The sequence below is a fragment of the Papilio xuthus genome, unplaced genomic scaffold (assembly GCF_000836235.2).
Source record: "Papilio xuthus unplaced genomic scaffold, Pxut_1.1 DF827679.1, whole genome shotgun sequence".
Taxonomy (NCBI): Eukaryota; Metazoa; Arthropoda; class Insecta; order Lepidoptera; family Papilionidae; genus Papilio; species Papilio xuthus.
Genome location: NW_013530970.1, coordinates 5,776,521 through 5,795,604, shown reverse-complemented (window position 1 = coordinate 5,795,604; position 19,084 = coordinate 5,776,521). Strand labels below are relative to the sequence as shown.

The following is a 19,084-nucleotide window of genomic DNA, read 5'->3' as shown; positions in this document are numbered from 1 at the left end:
CATTCTTAATCGAACCCCATCGTATTTTATAGTACAAATGTGACAAATAAGCGAACGGCCTGTTTACCTAACACGAATATTTGCGGCAAGGGCTATTGTTTCGTCTTCGTTAATTATGTCTAAATTAGTATGAAAATTTTGGTGTACTTTACGCCCGATAGATGGCGCTGCACAACGATACACTGGTGATTTTTACAAATATTCGTGATAGGCCCATCGTAGGTTTATTTGTGCTGTAACAAATATTTTCTTCATAATTCATGTTATACCACATTTTTTTTACAAATCGTACGTATTGATTGATAGTATAAGCTGTAATCAATTAATTATGCATTCACTCGCCCTATTGTGGCAAATAGAACATGACGTTTGTGGTGCGGCCATGTTTATGCATCGAGACGCTATCCTACTTATGTCTGTTTATTTCTTTTATGTTAATGTCGAATGATGAACGCTTTTTGTCAGCTACGATGAATTATAACTGTTGTATAGAATAAATATGACGAAAACTTCGACTTTTTTCATTAGTTTATGTAATACAATGGAAATAAAACAGCCACTAATGTTTGTTATGAAATTCATGTCAGATGTTATCATATCTATCTCTTCTTTTAGCTACTATTAAGAATACCGTGAGTTTCTAGGACAAAATCCCAGTGTAAAATATATCGTTATCTCTGTTTAATCAAATATGAAAGACAGGGATGACGATATATTTTCTTTTTATTTATTTTTGGCTTCCGACGTTTTTGTGCATTAGCCAGCGTCAGTTACCGATATATTTTATATAGAAATTTCAGTGTCAGAAATCCAAGGTTAGTTTTTTAATTTTTTACTATTGTCTCTTTTAACGGCCAATCTAATATTTTAATAGGTTTTATTCCCGATGTTGCCAATTCAAAGAAACTAATCTCTTATCGTAATTTGTAACGTAAGAAAATATTTATTTTCAACTGAAATAAAATAAGAGATTTTATTCAATTTACTTAATTTATCTATCATTTGTATAAATATACGCTATAATAGAAGATTATGTTATTAAGGTATTTATAAACGAAATAGAATTCGATTATTTAATTTTCCCGCCATGTCTTCAGTTGGCGGGAACGGCGGCCATACCGGATGCCGGGTATTTGTAAAGTCACTTGTCTGTTGTCAAAACGTTTTTTGTTTTTTATTTTAAATTACGTCTAATTCGCGACAATAATTAATTTTATTGCTGATATTATTTATTCACACTGTAATTTTTTAGCGTCAAAGTACATGATAATATTAGTTGGTGTACATCGTCGGTGGCTCAGGGGTCAAGCACTTGACTTGCAATCTGCAGGTCCTGGGTTCGAATCCCGCCATGTACGTCTTACAGTGAAGGAAAACATCGTGTTGCAACCTGCACATATCTGAGAAGAAATTCAAAGATATGTGTGAAGTTAACCAACCCGCACTTGGCCAGTGTGGTTGACTACGGCCTAGTCACCCGTGAGGATAGGCTCCGAGCCCCTCAGTGGGGACGCATAGTGAGCTGATGATGTACATATTTAAAGGTATATCCTAAAATTATTTCATTGCGTTTTAATTTTGTTTTTTTTTTCATAATAAGACACTTCACAGCTCTTATTATATCTTACTTTTATCGACAAGTAATATTATTTGCTTGAAGAATACTAAATTTTATGGTAATTTATCAAATATGTTATCAATAAAATTAAATGAGCTATAATTTTAATGTTCATAACCGTAAGCACTAAATTAGGCAGTACAAGAAATGAGGGCTCACGTTATCAACTGGATTCGAATGCGGGCGCGCGGTCACCAGGCGTGACCTTTTAATTACTAAGCATATACGGTCTTTCGAATGATGATTCAACTTTAGGGTTGCCACCTAGTCTACATTTATACAAATTTGACAGCCCTATTCAACCCGCATACCGAAAGTGTTATAATGTAAATATTAATATAAGATAGATGGATGGATGTTTGTTAGAAAGTATCTCTAGCTGCAATCTGTCTGAAATTTGGCATAGACATAGAACATAGTCTGGAAGACCACATAGGCTACTAATTAAATTTTATTTATAATTCGCAAGTCGCGGGCAACAGTTAGTATGTAAATAAAAGGCAATATCTTAATATGTTTGTGCTTAAATTCATGCATATTTTGTTTACATTATATTATAAAGATATCACAGGTTATCGTGTAACCTTTTGAATGAACTCGCCAAATATTTTAAGCATTTATCATAAATGTACCACTTTATCGAACTAGCACAGTTAATTGGCATAATAAGATAATTTTTACTCTGTGACGACATTAGCGCCATCTACATTATTTTGGGGCAAACAATTTTTGGAACATCAAATACCAACATTGAGCAAAGTTGCTACAGACGTCTTAGCAATGTAATAAGTAGTTACATGCTATGAGTTCGTTTAAATGAGTGTCAGCTGCGCCCACTGTCGTCAATTCATTCAATTTAAACTTGGCTCTCGCTAATTACGCTAAATGGAGCTCAATTCGTCGCAACAGACTGGCATTGCGATGTCTACTCATGTAAAAAACGACAAACAAGGAAAATGTGTGATATTTTTATAAATAGACATGAAAATTAATTAAAAAACAAAGAAACTCTTGACGTTTATAATATTTATTTTAGTAGTCCTAATTGTTTAAACTTGTCCTAATTGTTTGTTTTAATTGTTTAAACTTTCGTGAAAACTTACTAATACAGATGCGAATGTTAGGATGGAGGGATGTTTGTTAGAAGGCATCTCAAGAAAATTTGGCATATATCAGAATCTCGAAGAACACATAGACTATTTAATATTTATTTTATCGAAGGTGATAACTAGTAATGTCATAAAACTGATTAAAAATGGCTTAATTTTCGTATGATCGTCCGTTGACTTGTTTCGGACCTTTCGAGGGTCCCTCCATGTTCTTTTTTTAAACATATTTGATTCCTAGCCTTAATGGGCCTTGTGGACCCGAAAAAATGATCTTTATTCAGCAATACTAAACATATTGTATTGCAGATGTTATGAATGAGAGTTAATTTCGCCACTGAATGAATGCCTTGTGCTTTGAAGACGTTCCTTGTACGTTTGTTAGAGCTTCCAGATCACGGCCCGCTAAATAAAGTTTCTTGCGGGCCCTTAAATCGATGCTAATTTATTCACAGACACACTTTCTTTTCATAACACAATGCTTGCTTCCATGTAGGTTTTAATAATGTTTATATTTGTATGTAATACAATAGCCATAGATAACTAGCCTTCTCCCGCGACTCCGTCCGCGCGGAATTAAAAAACAAACATAATTAGTATCTTATGTGTTCTTCCAGACTACGTTCCGAGATCCGTTTAGCCGTTCTGGAGATACCAACTTTTTTTTTCTTTTATATGTCATCTTGGTCGTTGTTTTTGCTGCCAGTGTTTATGTTTTTTTTTATTATAACTTTAAAATCGTTAAATACTCTATGTATTAAAATCTCTAATCTCTATCGCTATAAAAGCTTTCGTTTTACGCAACTTTCTCTTGCTAATGTTATGCTCACGTGTTATTAGGTCATGTTGTACATATAATTTATAGACGTAGTTTGTGTTGTGATGATTTTGTAGTGACTTGGAGGTATTATACCTTACATACTCTTTGACAACACAGACTAAAATATCTAGCTAGTGTCTGCGACTAGTAGCCTATGAGTTCTGCCAGACTATGTTCTGCATTTATGCCAAATTTCAGCATGATTTCAGGCTGTATAGCAGGCGTTCCGGAGATTTAATAAACATCTATCCATACATTCCATTCGCAGTAAACAGTATAGATTTTTGTGTAGAAGAAAGCTGAAGTAAAGTTTTTTTTGGTTATATTTTATACTATTTAATATCTTTTTGTTATGATATTATATAGAAGTATTCAAATATGTAATAAATAACATAGTAATGCAATCATCTGACGGTTATTATGATACGGAATTCTATTATGTTGAAAAACATAGCTGACTTGATTACGTACTGTTGTCATTTCTAACATTGTTTCGTTGTCAAACGCGCGCTAAAGCGAAAGAGGAAGCCCATTCACAGGAAAATATTTAAAGTTTTCCTTTAACTAAAGCTTAAATCTATCATTATAAGCTAATAAGGAAGTTTTAGTCTTTAGAATTCAAGTGAATGTTGTTAGGACTTTTGTTAAAGCTTTGCGACCCGGGAGTTCGGAACACGTGCGCGTTTGTACTATGTAGGTAGTCCGATCTGCTTCATTTATCTAATGCACATTGCATTTGCTTTTAGTTTTTAGTGCGGTTACGCCACGCGTCCGAGCCCGCGCCCGAGCCCGCGCCCGCGCCCGCCAGTGCTCCGCCATCGCCACAGAAATAACGTCGAATATCGGTCACAGACTCCAGTGAGAATGAACGCATCCAATTAATTGCCGGGCATCAGGCACACCACTAGCGCGGTGCACGCGCCGCGCGCGGACGTTTCCGTGTACACGCTTTTTTTTAAATCGACAAGGAAAAGCGCGCGAACAAACGTCAACGTCGTAGTGACGGATTTATGTTTTTTTTTTAATTTATTTAAATAGTGCGTTGTGCTGAATATTCCGGCCAGTATTTATCGTTAATTAAAAACAACGCTTCTGCTAAAAGACAATTTTTTGTAAGCAGGAATTATTAAAAATAATGTCTTCGATAAGCAATCGCAGCTGAGTGCAAATGTCGTCGCTATCGGTCGCTCAGCTCGATCACCGTTGCCGAGGTTGTTTGCAAACGATATAGTATCGAGCGCACAATGATCGCGGTGAACGGCAATTCTTCTCGGAAATCCACGCGTTGATTCATACACCGGTTATCGGGTTTTGCGGTGGCAGCAAGCGGCGGCATGGCGTGCGAGGTCGCAAGTTGGGTGCCGAGCGCCGTGGCGGCCACACTGCGCGCCGACCGTTCCGCCACGCCTGTGATCGAGTGGCTCGCCCTCATCCGCGCCTCCATAGAAGAGTACGACCCTCTAGTCGCAGTAAGCCCGCCCGCGGACCCCGAGCCCGAGTCGGAAGACGCCTTCGATGCCATCCTCTCACAGCTCGGGACCGAGATCTACAAGCTGGACGAGTACCATAGGAACCTCGTTCCCGCGGAGGAAGAGGTCTCCCTCAGCATACTGAACATCTTCGACGAGTGCCTGCAGGCGATGGAGCCCGCGACGCGAGACATGGACACGGTGCCCGAGGATTGTGTGGTGAACGGTGCGGTCAGTGACTGTGAGTCAAGTCTCTCGGATGTGTCGTTTGTGACCAGTACTCCCGCCAAAAGTGATGAAATGTTGGATAGTGATGTGACACGCAGTGCGCCGGTGCCAGTGCCAAGGAGGACGGCTACGAGTGGGGCGATGGTGCTCGACTCGGACAGCGACTCGGAGAGCACTTGCTGGAGCTACAAGGAATGCAGTTCGGGCGTCGAGGCGGCGCGGACTTACGCTGCGGTGTGGGCGCACTCCACCGGCTTCCACAATTCGGACGAGATCCTCCGGCGGGTGCTGTCTCAACATCACGCTACCATCTCGCGGATTGCTTTCGACGAGGCGGGCGAGTTCACTCCGCCTTCTTACTCGGTGTACTCATTGCATGAGGTGGACGATATGCAAGATGTGTGTGACGTACGCGAGGACGACCGCGAAGGTGACAGGTGCGCCGGCGCCCGTGTCGACTCGGAGGCGCGCTCAGTCGGCGATATGACGCCCGACCGGCCGGACGACGGCTATGAGCCGGTGCGCGACGCGCTCACCACGGACGAGAACATCTACGAAGAGATAGAGTACGGATACAGCTACACGGACGAAGGGTGCTCGTGCGGCGGCAGCGTGGAGGTCGAGAGCTGCTCCGTAAGCGCTAGTTCGGAGGGTGTGGGCCGCGAGAGCCCTCTGTACGCTAACCTACGGGACCATGATGCTTACGCCGTCCCTCCCGACGTCATCTTCTGGAAGAACCTGCTCACGGATCCCTTCTACAACGAGGACGAGGAGGATGAGGTCAGTTTATTGTAGCAGCTCATTTGTTTACAATTTACATTGTGTACATTTTAACGCGCTCACTTTACTATCACAATTAAATTTATTTTTAACAAGTCACGCGTAAACATATTTATAATGTTCCTTTCCTTGTTGTTATATGCACATGGAGTAAATTGAGTTCTTATATGCATTTATAAAATTGACTTAACACATTCAAAGTGTTGTTAAAACCATTATAACGGAAATTCACTTTGAAGACAATGACAAATGAGACGCTTAACAAAGGGTATTTACGGGGATCCTAATACGTTAATTTAAATACTAGACGGACTTAAAGCAACAAACATATACATATTTAGTAGTTATTAGTGACTAATTCACTTTATTACGTTCAACATAAACAAATCTGTAAAATGCTATTAGGTATTTAACATCATTAATTTGCAATTAAAACAAACATTTATCGTAATTAATTATATTCTTCATTAAGAAATAGATTTTGCAACAGAACTATCGAATATAGATAAAATATAAAATAATTAATTTAACGTCACCTTGATTGCTTTCCTTTTAAATGAAGCCATTCGTTTTTTTATAGTTGGACATTGTATCGAACGGCATATTAATTAAGCAGGGCCATTTATGAGTTGCAAATGGGCTCCTTAAGGGGGCGCTGACGGTCGATGATGTCAAATTGCGCAGGATTTCCTGTTAAGTAGACGATGTCAATGCGACGTGCTGCTAACAATGTGACTGTAGTCCGATAAATTTATCTGGCCCGGTATGCAAAAGGGAAACTAAATTATAGTAGCTCTATAGCAGGGCTATCCCCGTTAATGTCAAAAAATTTGTCGCAAAAATGTTGTTGAATAGTCTTTTATTGTTTGGTCTTATGTGACATTTTTTATACCTAACCAGCGGACCCGACAGACGTTGTCCTGTCTACACGTCTTTAATTTGAATATTTGAATATTATTTAAAATTTGACACTGCGATGGTAGCGCCGTCTGTCTGATCCAATGTAAAACATTCCAAAATCAACTACTACTAATAAATTAAAAATTAATCAAAAAAACATTGTCCAGCGGACAAAATTGTGAATCTAAACCATTCCCAGATCCCCTTGAACACACACAAAAAATCGGTCCAGTCGTTTGAGAGAACTTCGGTGACATACACACTCACAGAAGAATTATATATTATATATAAAGACTAGGTTGAAATAATCGCGATAGCAGTGGCCTCAGCGGGCCAGATTAGTTTGTAGGATTATAAACAAGTGTGACGTATGTTCCGTTCGGATATGTTTATGGAAGGGCCTACTATATGCTAATGTTTGTTTTGATGAAACATTTTGGTACGTTTATCCAAACAGCGTTTGAATATGTTTGTTGTCAAAAATTTTAGGTTATGTTATAATTTTTTTCAACATAAACATTAATATAATTAAGCTTTAAATACCAAAATATCATTCGTCTTGAAACGAATTGTTAATAAATTCAAAATATTTAAATCCATCTAGTAGTAAAAGATTGAAAACGATTTTCATTCAAATTAATTTCTACCACATGACCTACAATTCACGGAATACGTCATACAAACTCAAACAAACGATATTAAAGTTGAATGGAGACGTTTATCAAAGAATTCTTATCTATTGACGACATCATTTTGGATTCTTAACAGCTGTAAAAATAGTCTAATGATTAATATAGTTTAAACAGCCGGTAATATCTGTTGACGTCTAGAACTATTCCTAAACCGCCGATTAAAATGTTAATCGGATCTTAAGTCAATAAATCAAGATTAACTGTTAAACATATTTAGTATGTATACACGTGGAAATAAATAAAAAGCAATGATTTCGTTTATATGTGTAAAAAAAAGTTCTTGACTAAGACAATTTCTGTTTGAATTAACGCATTCTCTTTTTATAACCAGCTGTTGTTCGCGGCTATATGATTTTTTTTACGCTGGCAATTTTTGTTGGTTGTTTTGGCGCAAAATAACTTGCATGCATTTGTAAAAAAAGGTTTTTTTTACAAAGAAACATGATACTACGAGTACACAGACACTGACAACGCAAATATAATAACAACATAGTTTTATTGAATACGCTTCGAAAGCAAATAGAAGAATAAACAATTTCGTTTTGGTTGCGCAGAATATTATGCAACTAAATATAAATGTTATAGACGTAAATGTCATTGTATCTTGTACAATACATCTTCATTTTGTTGTATAATCGTTGTTCGTTCTTTAAATTATTAACGTTGGATTGCCATGTCAAATGAGGTCACAGATTAAAATAATTTCTTTGTTTATTCGATATTTCATTAATCATTAGTTACTTTGATTCTGTTCATAATATATTTACGATCACTATAAGAATCATTTAAAAATCGTAGTCCCACGGATTTAATATTAATACATCGAAATTAGTGACGTTCACAAATATTTTTTTTCACATTTTACAAAGTTTAATATAGTCACAAAAAATTTTACCTGCTGCAGACTATTCAAATGTGCTCGAAATTACTTCTTAAAATAGGGAAAGTTTAAAAAAAAAGTACATTGTATTTAAATTCTTGAAAGCAAAACACAATAATATTTTGGTGTGAATTTTCTATTCGGTTTTTATTGTTTAAAATCTGCACATACACATATTTTGTGGATATAGTTTGTAATACGATTATGACACTTCTTGTCATACGAAACCAAATTGATGACGACATTGTGGCATGTTCAATATAGTTTAATTCGCAAAACATTCTAACCATAAGCTAATTTTGCCGAAATACATGTGCAAAAATATATTTATCTCTTTCATTTACTCTGTGCAGAAAGAGATAACTAGATGTTTTTATTTAGCTACTATCAGTGGAAATTCACAGTATTTTAACATAGTATTTTATAACCTTATAGATGGAGTTCTTGATACAAGTTTGATCTCATATCGAAAGTCGATTTTAGAAATATCATTAAATGAAAATAAACGACAAAACTTAGGAAATTTATTTAAACAAACGGTCTCCGAAAACCTATTTTTCTCCTCACTTTTGTTCTCCTTTAATTACATACTGGACTGGATAATCAAAGGCAAAGAGTATTTACATGTTATATAGTCTATGCTTTTGACTTTGACAGACGTCAATTTGTTACTAAGATTATTAGTCCTTGAAACAAAACACTTTTAAATGTATAAGTTAAGAGTCTTTTGGTTCCCACGAAACATTTATATTTTTTGCTACAAAAATGCAAAAAAAGCCCTTGAAATTTGGTTACGTGATTAAAACAAATGTAGAATGAAAATTAATAAGAATTTTTAAAACATTTTATTTTATAAACATCTGTTATCTCTAAGACAAGGTTTACATTGTTGTAAAATAGGCAGACAATCATTTCTACAAAGGAAACCCACGTTTTAGATGCATTGTACAATTCCAGCTAAAAGCGCTTTACTATGCTTTCTTTTATGTGGTCAGTGAAATAACCCAGGGCCGAATTCACTATAAGTCTATTTTTGACTACATTTTTCTACGTATGAACTTAAATATTTTATTCTTTGTTGCTTCTTTTTCTTTATTTTGAATATGTTAACATAATTGATGGATTTCGTGCGCTATAAATTTGTTAAATTTACGTAAATTGTTTGTATAAATATACGACAGTTATTTTTACCGTAACTTTGTACGCTTGGAAACTTGCTACGTTGACAATTTATATTAGACATGTGTTAGGAAGAAAATCGGATACTGTGCCGGTGTGGCACAACACTAGCCTTACTAAAATGTAGACGTCTATGTCCCCTCACTAATAATTCTGACACTTGACTTTGCAATAAAAGCGCGCCATTCGCGCCAAAGGATTGCATTTGATAATGTCTAAAACATGTCACAAATTATGTTACAATTTAGATATTAGATACCGTTTCGCTGTTTTTCTTCCACTGCCTCAAGTATTTAATGTTCCCGTAAGCTGTTCCTTAGAAAATAATTAAGCTAATTAACCAACCTATAGATTTAAAATCTACACTTAAAGACTTCGGTTGCGACTTAAAAAACAAGTAACTGTGGCAGTTAATTTTATTATTTTTTAAAGTTAATTTCTTAAAGACTATTTTCTCTTTCTTTAATTTTATATCACTAGTGTTGGTTCATTGGATGTTAATTTCTTGTAAGTAGCAAATCGGTGATTACGCAAATAAATTCTACAATCGATGAGTCGACATGCAACCTCCTTCGTGCATACGCCGCCATTTTAATATTTATGAAGTGCTTCTGTGTTTATGATTATCGATAATCTATGTTGGATTTGATTTAATTAACACGTTCCTACTGAGAATTATTTCTATTTTTTATGTCATTTATCTAAACATAAAAGCAAAAGTAATTGGTACTAATCTAATCCAGTTCGATCTATTCCAATGACTAGCATTTAAATAAAATTGTCATTTTGAAAGCTTCGTTTGTTTACTTTAATCCTTTGGGATTTGTGATTTTTTTCGGCGTTATTCATTATTGGCCAGTGCTAATGATACGTTAATTCATAAATCTAAGAATTAAATTACTTAATTAGTATAATTGCTGTATAATTATCACCTTCATAACATGTTCATTTGTTCTTTACTTTATAACGAAAGATAAACAAAATGTTTTGTATTCATAGAAAAAAAGAATTATTCGTTCCCGATACAAATTATGGCACAGAGTATACAATCGTATGAAATTGATTTGCAATGCAGATTAGATAGAAAATAATGTTTAACAGCACTCGAGTGAACAAACTCGATTGAGAAATGCGAAAAAAATTAACTGTGTGCCGGGAAAAAATGCAATTATAATATAGGGTTGGGAATATATTGTGCTAATATATTTTCCGGAAAATATTTTTTGACGAATTCTGCTATTATTTTACAGAAGTTTTATGATAAATTTTAATATTTTGTTACAGTTTATTATAGAGTCAAATTTCTGTTTTTCCTTAAAACGTACAAATGAATATCAATACGGGTATAGCACTTCGTCTATTATACATTGGAGAGAGAGAGAGAGAATGAGAGAGAGCGAGAATTGTCATCATCCTGTCTTCTTCCCTAAAGATGGTCGGCAGAATGTAGTTCTCTTCCATACATTGCTATCAGCTGTCATGTCTAATTCCACTAATCTCTTACTTATTTTTTGTTTAGTAATAAGGAATTGATTAGTAACAACCCTGAATCTTACGCAATATGACGTAAGTTTATTGATTCCGCGTACCTTGTACTCTTTTTGTTGCAATATACGCGTTTTCACTAATAAAGTCGAATAAAGTGTTGCAAGCTAGAAAAAATTAAGTAATGTATGCTTTCTGTCACTTTACTCGCCTTATTAATATTATAAATGCGAAAGTTTCGTGTATGGATGTACTTTTGTTAGAAGGTATGGAGAACAGCTGCATGGATGTTTGTGTAATTTGGCAATGGTCGTAGAACTTTCTAGAAAATAATCTTTGCCACTCTGGTTATGATATTCTATGGTTAGTATCAGGATATTTTTAATATAGGAGACATCATTTTTTCTAACAAAATTTGATGAAAGGTTATTGAACTTTAATGTAATTCCTATTTTGAAATATTTCTTTATGGTCACTTCATAATAGTGTTGAATGTTTTCCAGTAATGTACACTCTTGTACTAAATTGAAGTGGCTCATAAAGTTGCCACTTCTCGCCGCCAGATGGCGTTGAGGACGTGTTACAGATAAGATAAATCAAAGCTCAACGAATACTCGTTATGCCAACGACTTTGATAGAATCAAGTCTCTTTGATGAGGATCTTGATTAAAAGTTTACGCTTTGCGATATGAACTTCCGCAGGATGTTTTGTTTTATGTTTTTTTTTAATACATTAGCAAATAAGTATTCAGCCAAAGAATATATTGAACCTAACTTTTAAACTTGAGACAGTTCGAATATTTTTTTTTTGTAAAAATTAATAAATCTGTTAACATCGCAGTTGAGGTTCATTTTATTAATAATTGAATTTACATTTTTCGAAGTTCATGAACTCTGTTAATTTTTATTCAAAATATTTACGTTAGTAACGTGTAATTGTCTAAACATTTTGCTTGTTCATAGTAAAACTTTTTGCGTAACATCTGCTTTTTTTTCTATCCGTTATCTTTTATGAAAAACACGTGGCCAATTGTACATTGACTGAACAGGGTCGGATTCATTGCTTAAAATAATATATGTATCATGTAGAAACTGTCAAACAATATTTATTTATTTTCTTTTTAACAATACAAATATGAAAGGTTAGATAGGTGGATAAAATATGGATGGATGGTTGGAAGGTGTCTCCAAAACTGGCTACACACTGAGGCTACTAATTAAGTTTTGTTTAACTCCGTGCGGACGGAGTTGCGGGCGTCAGCTAGTTATAAATATATTTTTTATCTCGTCTTTACTTTCGAATATAATATATGACTATTTACAAGTATCTCTAATGTGTCCTAAATATTATGTTTACAGCGTTTATTACAATATAATTAAGAAGTAAACTTGAGTCATATACCGGATGTTATCGTTTCCCCATAATGTAGCAAATGACGTGTTTACTCTGTGGTCACTTTATAATAGCGAATCAATTTAGAGAACGGGCAACACTGTACAACGACGTTTTATCGTTTCTTTCTTGTTTGTTATGTTGGTATTGCGATGACGTAAATATGACGCATAGATAAACAAGACTACAGTTTAAATTATTTTATTTATTTATTCTAGTTATCTTAAGGAAATACCTACGTGCTTTTATAGTCAAGAAATAAAGTTGACAATCTAATTGATATTTGCTCATAAATGGTGCAACCAATACAGACTTTTACAACATAATTTACGTAAATGTAATTAATTCTGAAGTTTGTCAGAATATTGTCCCCTATTCAAATATAATTGTTTTTCGCAGTTTATTTTTAATGCTAACGTACTCATAGTCGTTTAATATTTAGTTGAGCAATCCCTTAATGTCTCATTCTAAATCTACATTTAGGGACACCGTTAAATGAATTTTAAACGTCGCTTTAAACGTAGTTATTGATTAAGTTGAAAGCATTTATTACATCATCATCATCAGCTCACTATCCCGAAGGGCCAACTGCTGTTAACTAGGCCATAGTCAACTACGCTGACACAGTGCGAGTTGACTTTACACATACTGGAATTTTCGTCTCAGATATGTGCAGGTTGCATCACGAAGTTTTAACTGTCAGAAATGGATATATGTAAATCGAAAAACAAATTGCATGGCGGGATTCAAACCTAAAACCTGCAGATTAAAAGTCAAGTCCTTAACCTAAGTTACCGACGCTCTTATTTTTTACGTAGCTCATTAAATGCAACATGTTCTAAGCCTAATCAAATGTGTTTGCAATCAATCATTTGTGTACCACATGCTAGGTTATCAGAGGGAATCTGTTTTAATTATTTTATTGTGCGCAAACATGTTCCGCGTATCATACTTTTATTTTTAAACCTAAAGTAATATGTGTTAATCATTGTTTTTATTTTTTTTATATCATAAGGTGGCAAACGAGCGAGCGGCCACCTGAAATCGCTGAAATAGCGAAGTGACCGTTGCCCATAGACATACGCAATTGCATATGAATTGCCTACCTTTAATCGACGGAAAAGGATACACAAAAAAAGATTCCCTTTCTATGCTCTCATTCGGAAAGTCCACTTCCACTTCTCATCTTTTCCTTATAAGAATAAGGGTGGGAAGCGAAAGAGAACTAAATTAGGACCTCCGGGGCTCAATAATTATATGTAGTGGTTGTCCCAGACTTTGTTAGCGCAGAATTTAATAAAATTAACCTATAATATGCCTGTGTTCATCAGATAAACGTATTCCTGTTTAAGTTCAGTCAAAATTGGTCCCAGAATAAACGTAGACAGACAGACAAAATAAAAAAAAATTGGTTTTATAGTTATCAGCTACGCAAATGTACATAACTTTTCGATATTACATACAGACACTCCATTTTTATTAATATTAAATTACTTTAATAAGTCATTGAATATAAGTAGTGGTATGGTGATAGTAGTAGGGATATAAGTAGATGGATATTTGTTTGAAGGTATCTCCAGAACGGCTGAACAGATCTCGCCGAAACTTGGCATACATATAGAACATATCTGAGAAGAAATTCAAAGATTTGTGTGAAGTCAACCAACCCGCACTTGGCCAGCGTTGTTGACTATGGCCTAATCACCCTTAACTTAGGGTAGGCTCCGAGCCCCTCAGTGGGGAGGTAAAGGTAGCTGATGATGATAGAACATAGTCTGGAAGAATACATAGGCTACTAATTATGTTTTGTTTTATTTCCTCGCGGACGGAATCGCGGATTACAGCTAGTATGCTACCTATGAAGTATTTGGCTTAACAATGGAAGCCCACGGTATTATTGTTTAATTTTTTTTTTTACAATTGTTTAAAAACATGTTTTGTTGTTTTTAACTGTATTTTCCTCGTCGTGTTTACTAAAGTTTGCTAAATGGTTTCATGTGAATAAACTCTTATCTATGGCTGACCTCGAATACCGCTACCTCGATATACTCACGATTATGGTAACATGGTAAATTCGAAGTTCATTGCCACTTTTGTATAGGACAATAAGGTGGTGTGTTATATGTACGCGCAATGTATATTGCTGTATCAATTGACACGTGAATATTAATTTTGACTGTAGACTTGACTAATGTCACGTTTGCTAACTAATTTACATCTAAAAATAAATTCACGATACCTTCACGCGTTTTTGAGAAAAAGGATCTTGACAGACAGACCGACGGACAACAAAGTGATCCTATAATAGTTCTGTTTTTTTTCTATGAGGTACGGAACCCTAAAAGTAGTTTTTTTCTGTTTTTTCATCCTTTTTGGTCGGTTCTTTTATTAAACTTATTATCTTACTAATATAATTGCTATTGCTTAGTTGGCTGGATGTTTGTTGGAAGGTATCTCCAGAACATCTCATCTCGATGCAATTTGGCATACATATAGAACATAATCTGTAAGAACTCATACTACTAATTAAGTAGTATGAGTTCCACAACTTCCTGCCTCGCACAGCAGCGTTGTGGAATGGTCTGTCCTCGGCGTTATTCCCAACCCGCTACGACTTAGGGTCCTTCAAGAAGCGAGCTTATCACCACCTCAAAGGCTGGCAACGCAGCTGCGGTTCCTCTGGTATTGCTGATGTCCATGGGCGTCGTTGAACACCTCGGTGTTCCCGCTGCTCGTTTGCCCCTTCTGTTATAAAAAAAAAAGATTTTTAGTGCCTAGTTTTTTTCCATGTCTTGTGACACGAAAAACATGAACTTCTTCAACTCATTGTGATGGGCAAAATCGCAGACAGAAGACGAGTTGGAAGGAGGAGAAAGTCGTGGCTGAGAAACATCAGGGAATGGAACATGGCACAGGACAGGAAAGGGTTCGCTGAGCTGACGGCCAACCTCCAGTAATGGAGAGGCATTAGAAGAAGAAGTTCCTAGTTACTTGTCAAGAAACTTGTTTCTTTATGTAACGGTTGCTTTCTAGTCTTTCCAAAGTAAACATTTAACGTAAACTATTCGTGCTAAAATATTTTAATCATAGTCACGAGCTGTATACGAGAATGCAATGTGTCAGATGTGGGCCGTCGCTTGTATTATTCATTGCGCATATAAAACGCCATGATCGTTTGGTTTTAATTTTGCAACGCTATACGGTAAAGCAGGTGTTAATAAACGTGTAAACTTAAGGGTCGCATGGATAAGACTCAGTTACGATCGGTTTTTTTGAGCAAAACATCTGTATAAAAGTAAGGTCATCCCTGTTGTGGTCTTTGACAGAGCTAACAATATATATTTAACGGAGAATATGGTCTTAGAAACCCACAGTTAAGAGACAAAAGTATGGATAGATTATGTAAATAAGAGTAAATTTAGATATGTCAGATGTATGGAAGAGTCGATACTCCGTAGGAAAGAGTTTAGGTGTTATAATGGGGTGTCATTCGAGTCAAATACTTAATATAAAAGTATTGGGCGTACTGATTCTTTTTAGGGTTCCGTAACTCGAATTAAAAAAGCAGAACCCTTATAGGATCATTTTGTTGTCTGTCCGTCAGTCAAAACTCTATTATTTACAATTTAAATATATAAATGTAGTAGACTGAGGTCATACAATTATGGTATATTAAACAAGGAGACAGGCAAAGTTCACTTGTATGGAATCAGTCTATCGAGTGATATACAGGTAAAACAAGCATGACATAGAGAAAGCGAAACATAGAGGAAGCGAGAGAGACAGAGAGCATCATAGATAAAAGTGCAGTCAAATCAGTTTTTCTATGTCTTTCTGTTATTCATGTTCTACAATATTAACACATTTTTCTGCAAACAAGGGTTTTTTTATTTAAATCCCTGTACATTTTGGTAATGTATTTTAGTATTTTGACATACAAAATGTACAGGGATTTAAATAAAAAACCCTTGTTTGCAGAAAAACGTGTTAATATTGTAGAACATGAATAACAGAAAAAGACATAGAAAAACTGATTTGACATTACTAAATTCAAAAGTTTAATTTCTTCTTTTTTCATTGATTTAATGGCTGCTAAAGCGTAAAAACTCCTTGAACATATTGTAAGTGGGTTTATTTTGCTTGCGAAATATTTAATGTTCGATTTAGCACCACTGATGTGTTGTAACTAAACTAGTTCAAACAGCTGCGTTGCCTCTAGTTAATATTATTAAAATATTGTAATACAAAGCATTTTCTATCCGTCTAAACTGTATTTAAATTATATTAAGTGTAAATAAATGTATAAAATACAAGAACGATAAGAATTTCTACAATTTTTTTCTAAATTTACTAATATTTCTTTTACCATTCCAACTAAGCTGTAGACTTATCCTAGGATATGGTTTACGATAATAGTCGAATGGCGGGATTCGAACCTCCGACCTCGTGATCGGAAATCCGTACCCTTAACCATTAGGCTATTGACGCTTATTATTATATTATTGTTATATTATTTTTTAAATTACATTTGGATAATCTGTCGCCCGAGATTTCGCGCGGAATTAAAAAAATACTTAATAAATAGCCTATGCATTTTTCCAGACTATGTGTCAAGATCCGTTGAGTTGTTTCCGAGATGCCTTATAATAAACATCTACGCATCTAAACATTTGCATTTACAATTTTAGTAAAATTGCAAAACAATGTAATAGGTGGTATCAGTCACGTAGTCAGACAAACAGACAAGCAGACGCCTTGCCAACTTACTGAAGGGATATTAAGGTCCATATAAATATAACAGAGGTCCCGCCGCGCATACGTAAACGAGACGCTAAGGCGCAGGCTAGTCCGTCCCTTGAATACTAAGTGAGGGTCTGACTAAGTCTGCGTGATTTAGTGTTAAGTTAATTAGTAAACAACATACCTTTTAAGTACTTAGGTACTTTGCTTGGGTATTGTGTTTAGAGGTTAGGATTTATGTAATACTAACTGTCGGCGAAGATCCATGAAGCCGTTCTGGAGATACCTTCAAACAAACATCCATCTAAACATTCGCATTTATAATATTAGTAAGATTGACTATATGTCTGGGGTGTAAGGTTATATTAAGTAGATAAGCTTTTTTTTTATTTCTTCCTCGTGAAATAGTGGCCAGTTGTATTATAGGGAGACAAAGTCATAAGAATGCAAACTCTTTTTTTTTATATCATAAGGTGGCAAACGAGCGAGCGGCCACATGAAATCGCTGAGATAGCGAAGTGACCGTTGTCCATAGACATACGCTATTGCATATGCGTTGCCTACCTTTAATCGACGGAGGAGAGGATGCACAGAAAGAAAAAAAAAATATTTAATTATTTTCCCTTTCCATTCATCCTCTCATTTTTATTCGATCTCTTCCAGTGTTGATGTTTAATGGAATAACCTAAAATAGATATCGCTTAAGTAGTCGTAACAATAAAAAAAAACCATTGCATTTCTACTATACGAAGTAAGTATGTACATAAATGTACTTGCGTTTCAATTATAGATCTTAGTGCGTTAGTATAAATGCTATTTTTGTATGCTAATTTATAAGATAATTTTGTTTTGCTCGTGGTTAATGCGTGCAGCGAATTTAGGCCAGTTTTATTGAGTAGCCGTGTTAGGAATATTTTATGGTTTTTCTAAAGTGATTTATACAGTTTGAATATGTAAACATGATAAAAAAAAACATTTAAAATTAAGTCTGAAACAAGATTTATTAAGTGTTCAAATTATTTAATTGAAATTAGAATAAATATTCAAATTATAAGTCTGCCTTTTCAAACTCTAATCTTTGTTACCCAAAGCCGATATTAAATAGACGTCAAATTACATACATGGCAGCCATATTGATTTTTTTTTAATTGTTGGATAAAATGAAGAGATATTATAAAAGAAGAGTAGCTAATCTTACTTCATAGTATTAAATAATATATATATATATATATATATATATATATATATATATATATATATATATATATATATATATATATATATTTAATTCTTCTGTGAGTATGTATGTCACTGAACTTGAATGTCTCTCAAACGATTTTGATGAAATTTTTTGTGTGTGTTCAAGGGGATCTGGGAATGGTTTAGATTCACAATTTTGTCCGCTGGACAATGTTTTTTTAATTAATTTTTAATTTATTAGTAGTTGTTGATTTTGGAATGTTTTACATTGGATCCGACAGACGGCGCTACCATCGCAGTGTCAAATTTTAAATAATATTCGAATTAAAGACGTGTAGACAGGACGTCTGTCCGGTCCGCTAGTAATATTATAAATGCGAATGCTTAGATTGATGGATGTGTTGAGGATGTCTCCGGTACGACTGTATGGATCTCGTTGAAATTTGGCATAGATGTAGAACATAGTCTGGAAGAACACATAGGCTACTAATTATGTTCATTTTTAATTCAGTACGGAAAGAATAACAGACGACAGTTGTCATATACTTATGTCAGAAAAAGATTTTTTACAAGTATAATTTAGTAATTTCTAAT

At 34.9% G+C, this 19,084-nt stretch overlaps 1 protein-coding gene across 3 annotated transcripts in view; it reads left to right on the top strand.

Annotated features, from left to right (window-relative positions):
• The window catches only part of LOC106117785 (uncharacterized), an 81,505-nt gene that overhangs the window by 39,845 nt on the left and 22,576 nt on the right, over window positions 1-19,084 (top strand). For 2 of the 3 annotated variants that reach the window (XM_013312220.1, XM_013312217.1), the window contains exon 1: window positions 4,377-6,021. The exons of the other annotated variant lie outside the window; for it this stretch is intronic. In XM_013312220.1, the coding sequence (XP_013167674.1) occupies window positions 4,879-6,021 (1,143 nt within the window). In that variant the 5' untranslated portion in view covers window positions 4,377-4,878. Of the gene's footprint in view, window positions 1-4,376; window positions 6,022-19,084 lie in introns of those variants that run through there. 3 annotated transcript variants of the gene reach the window in all.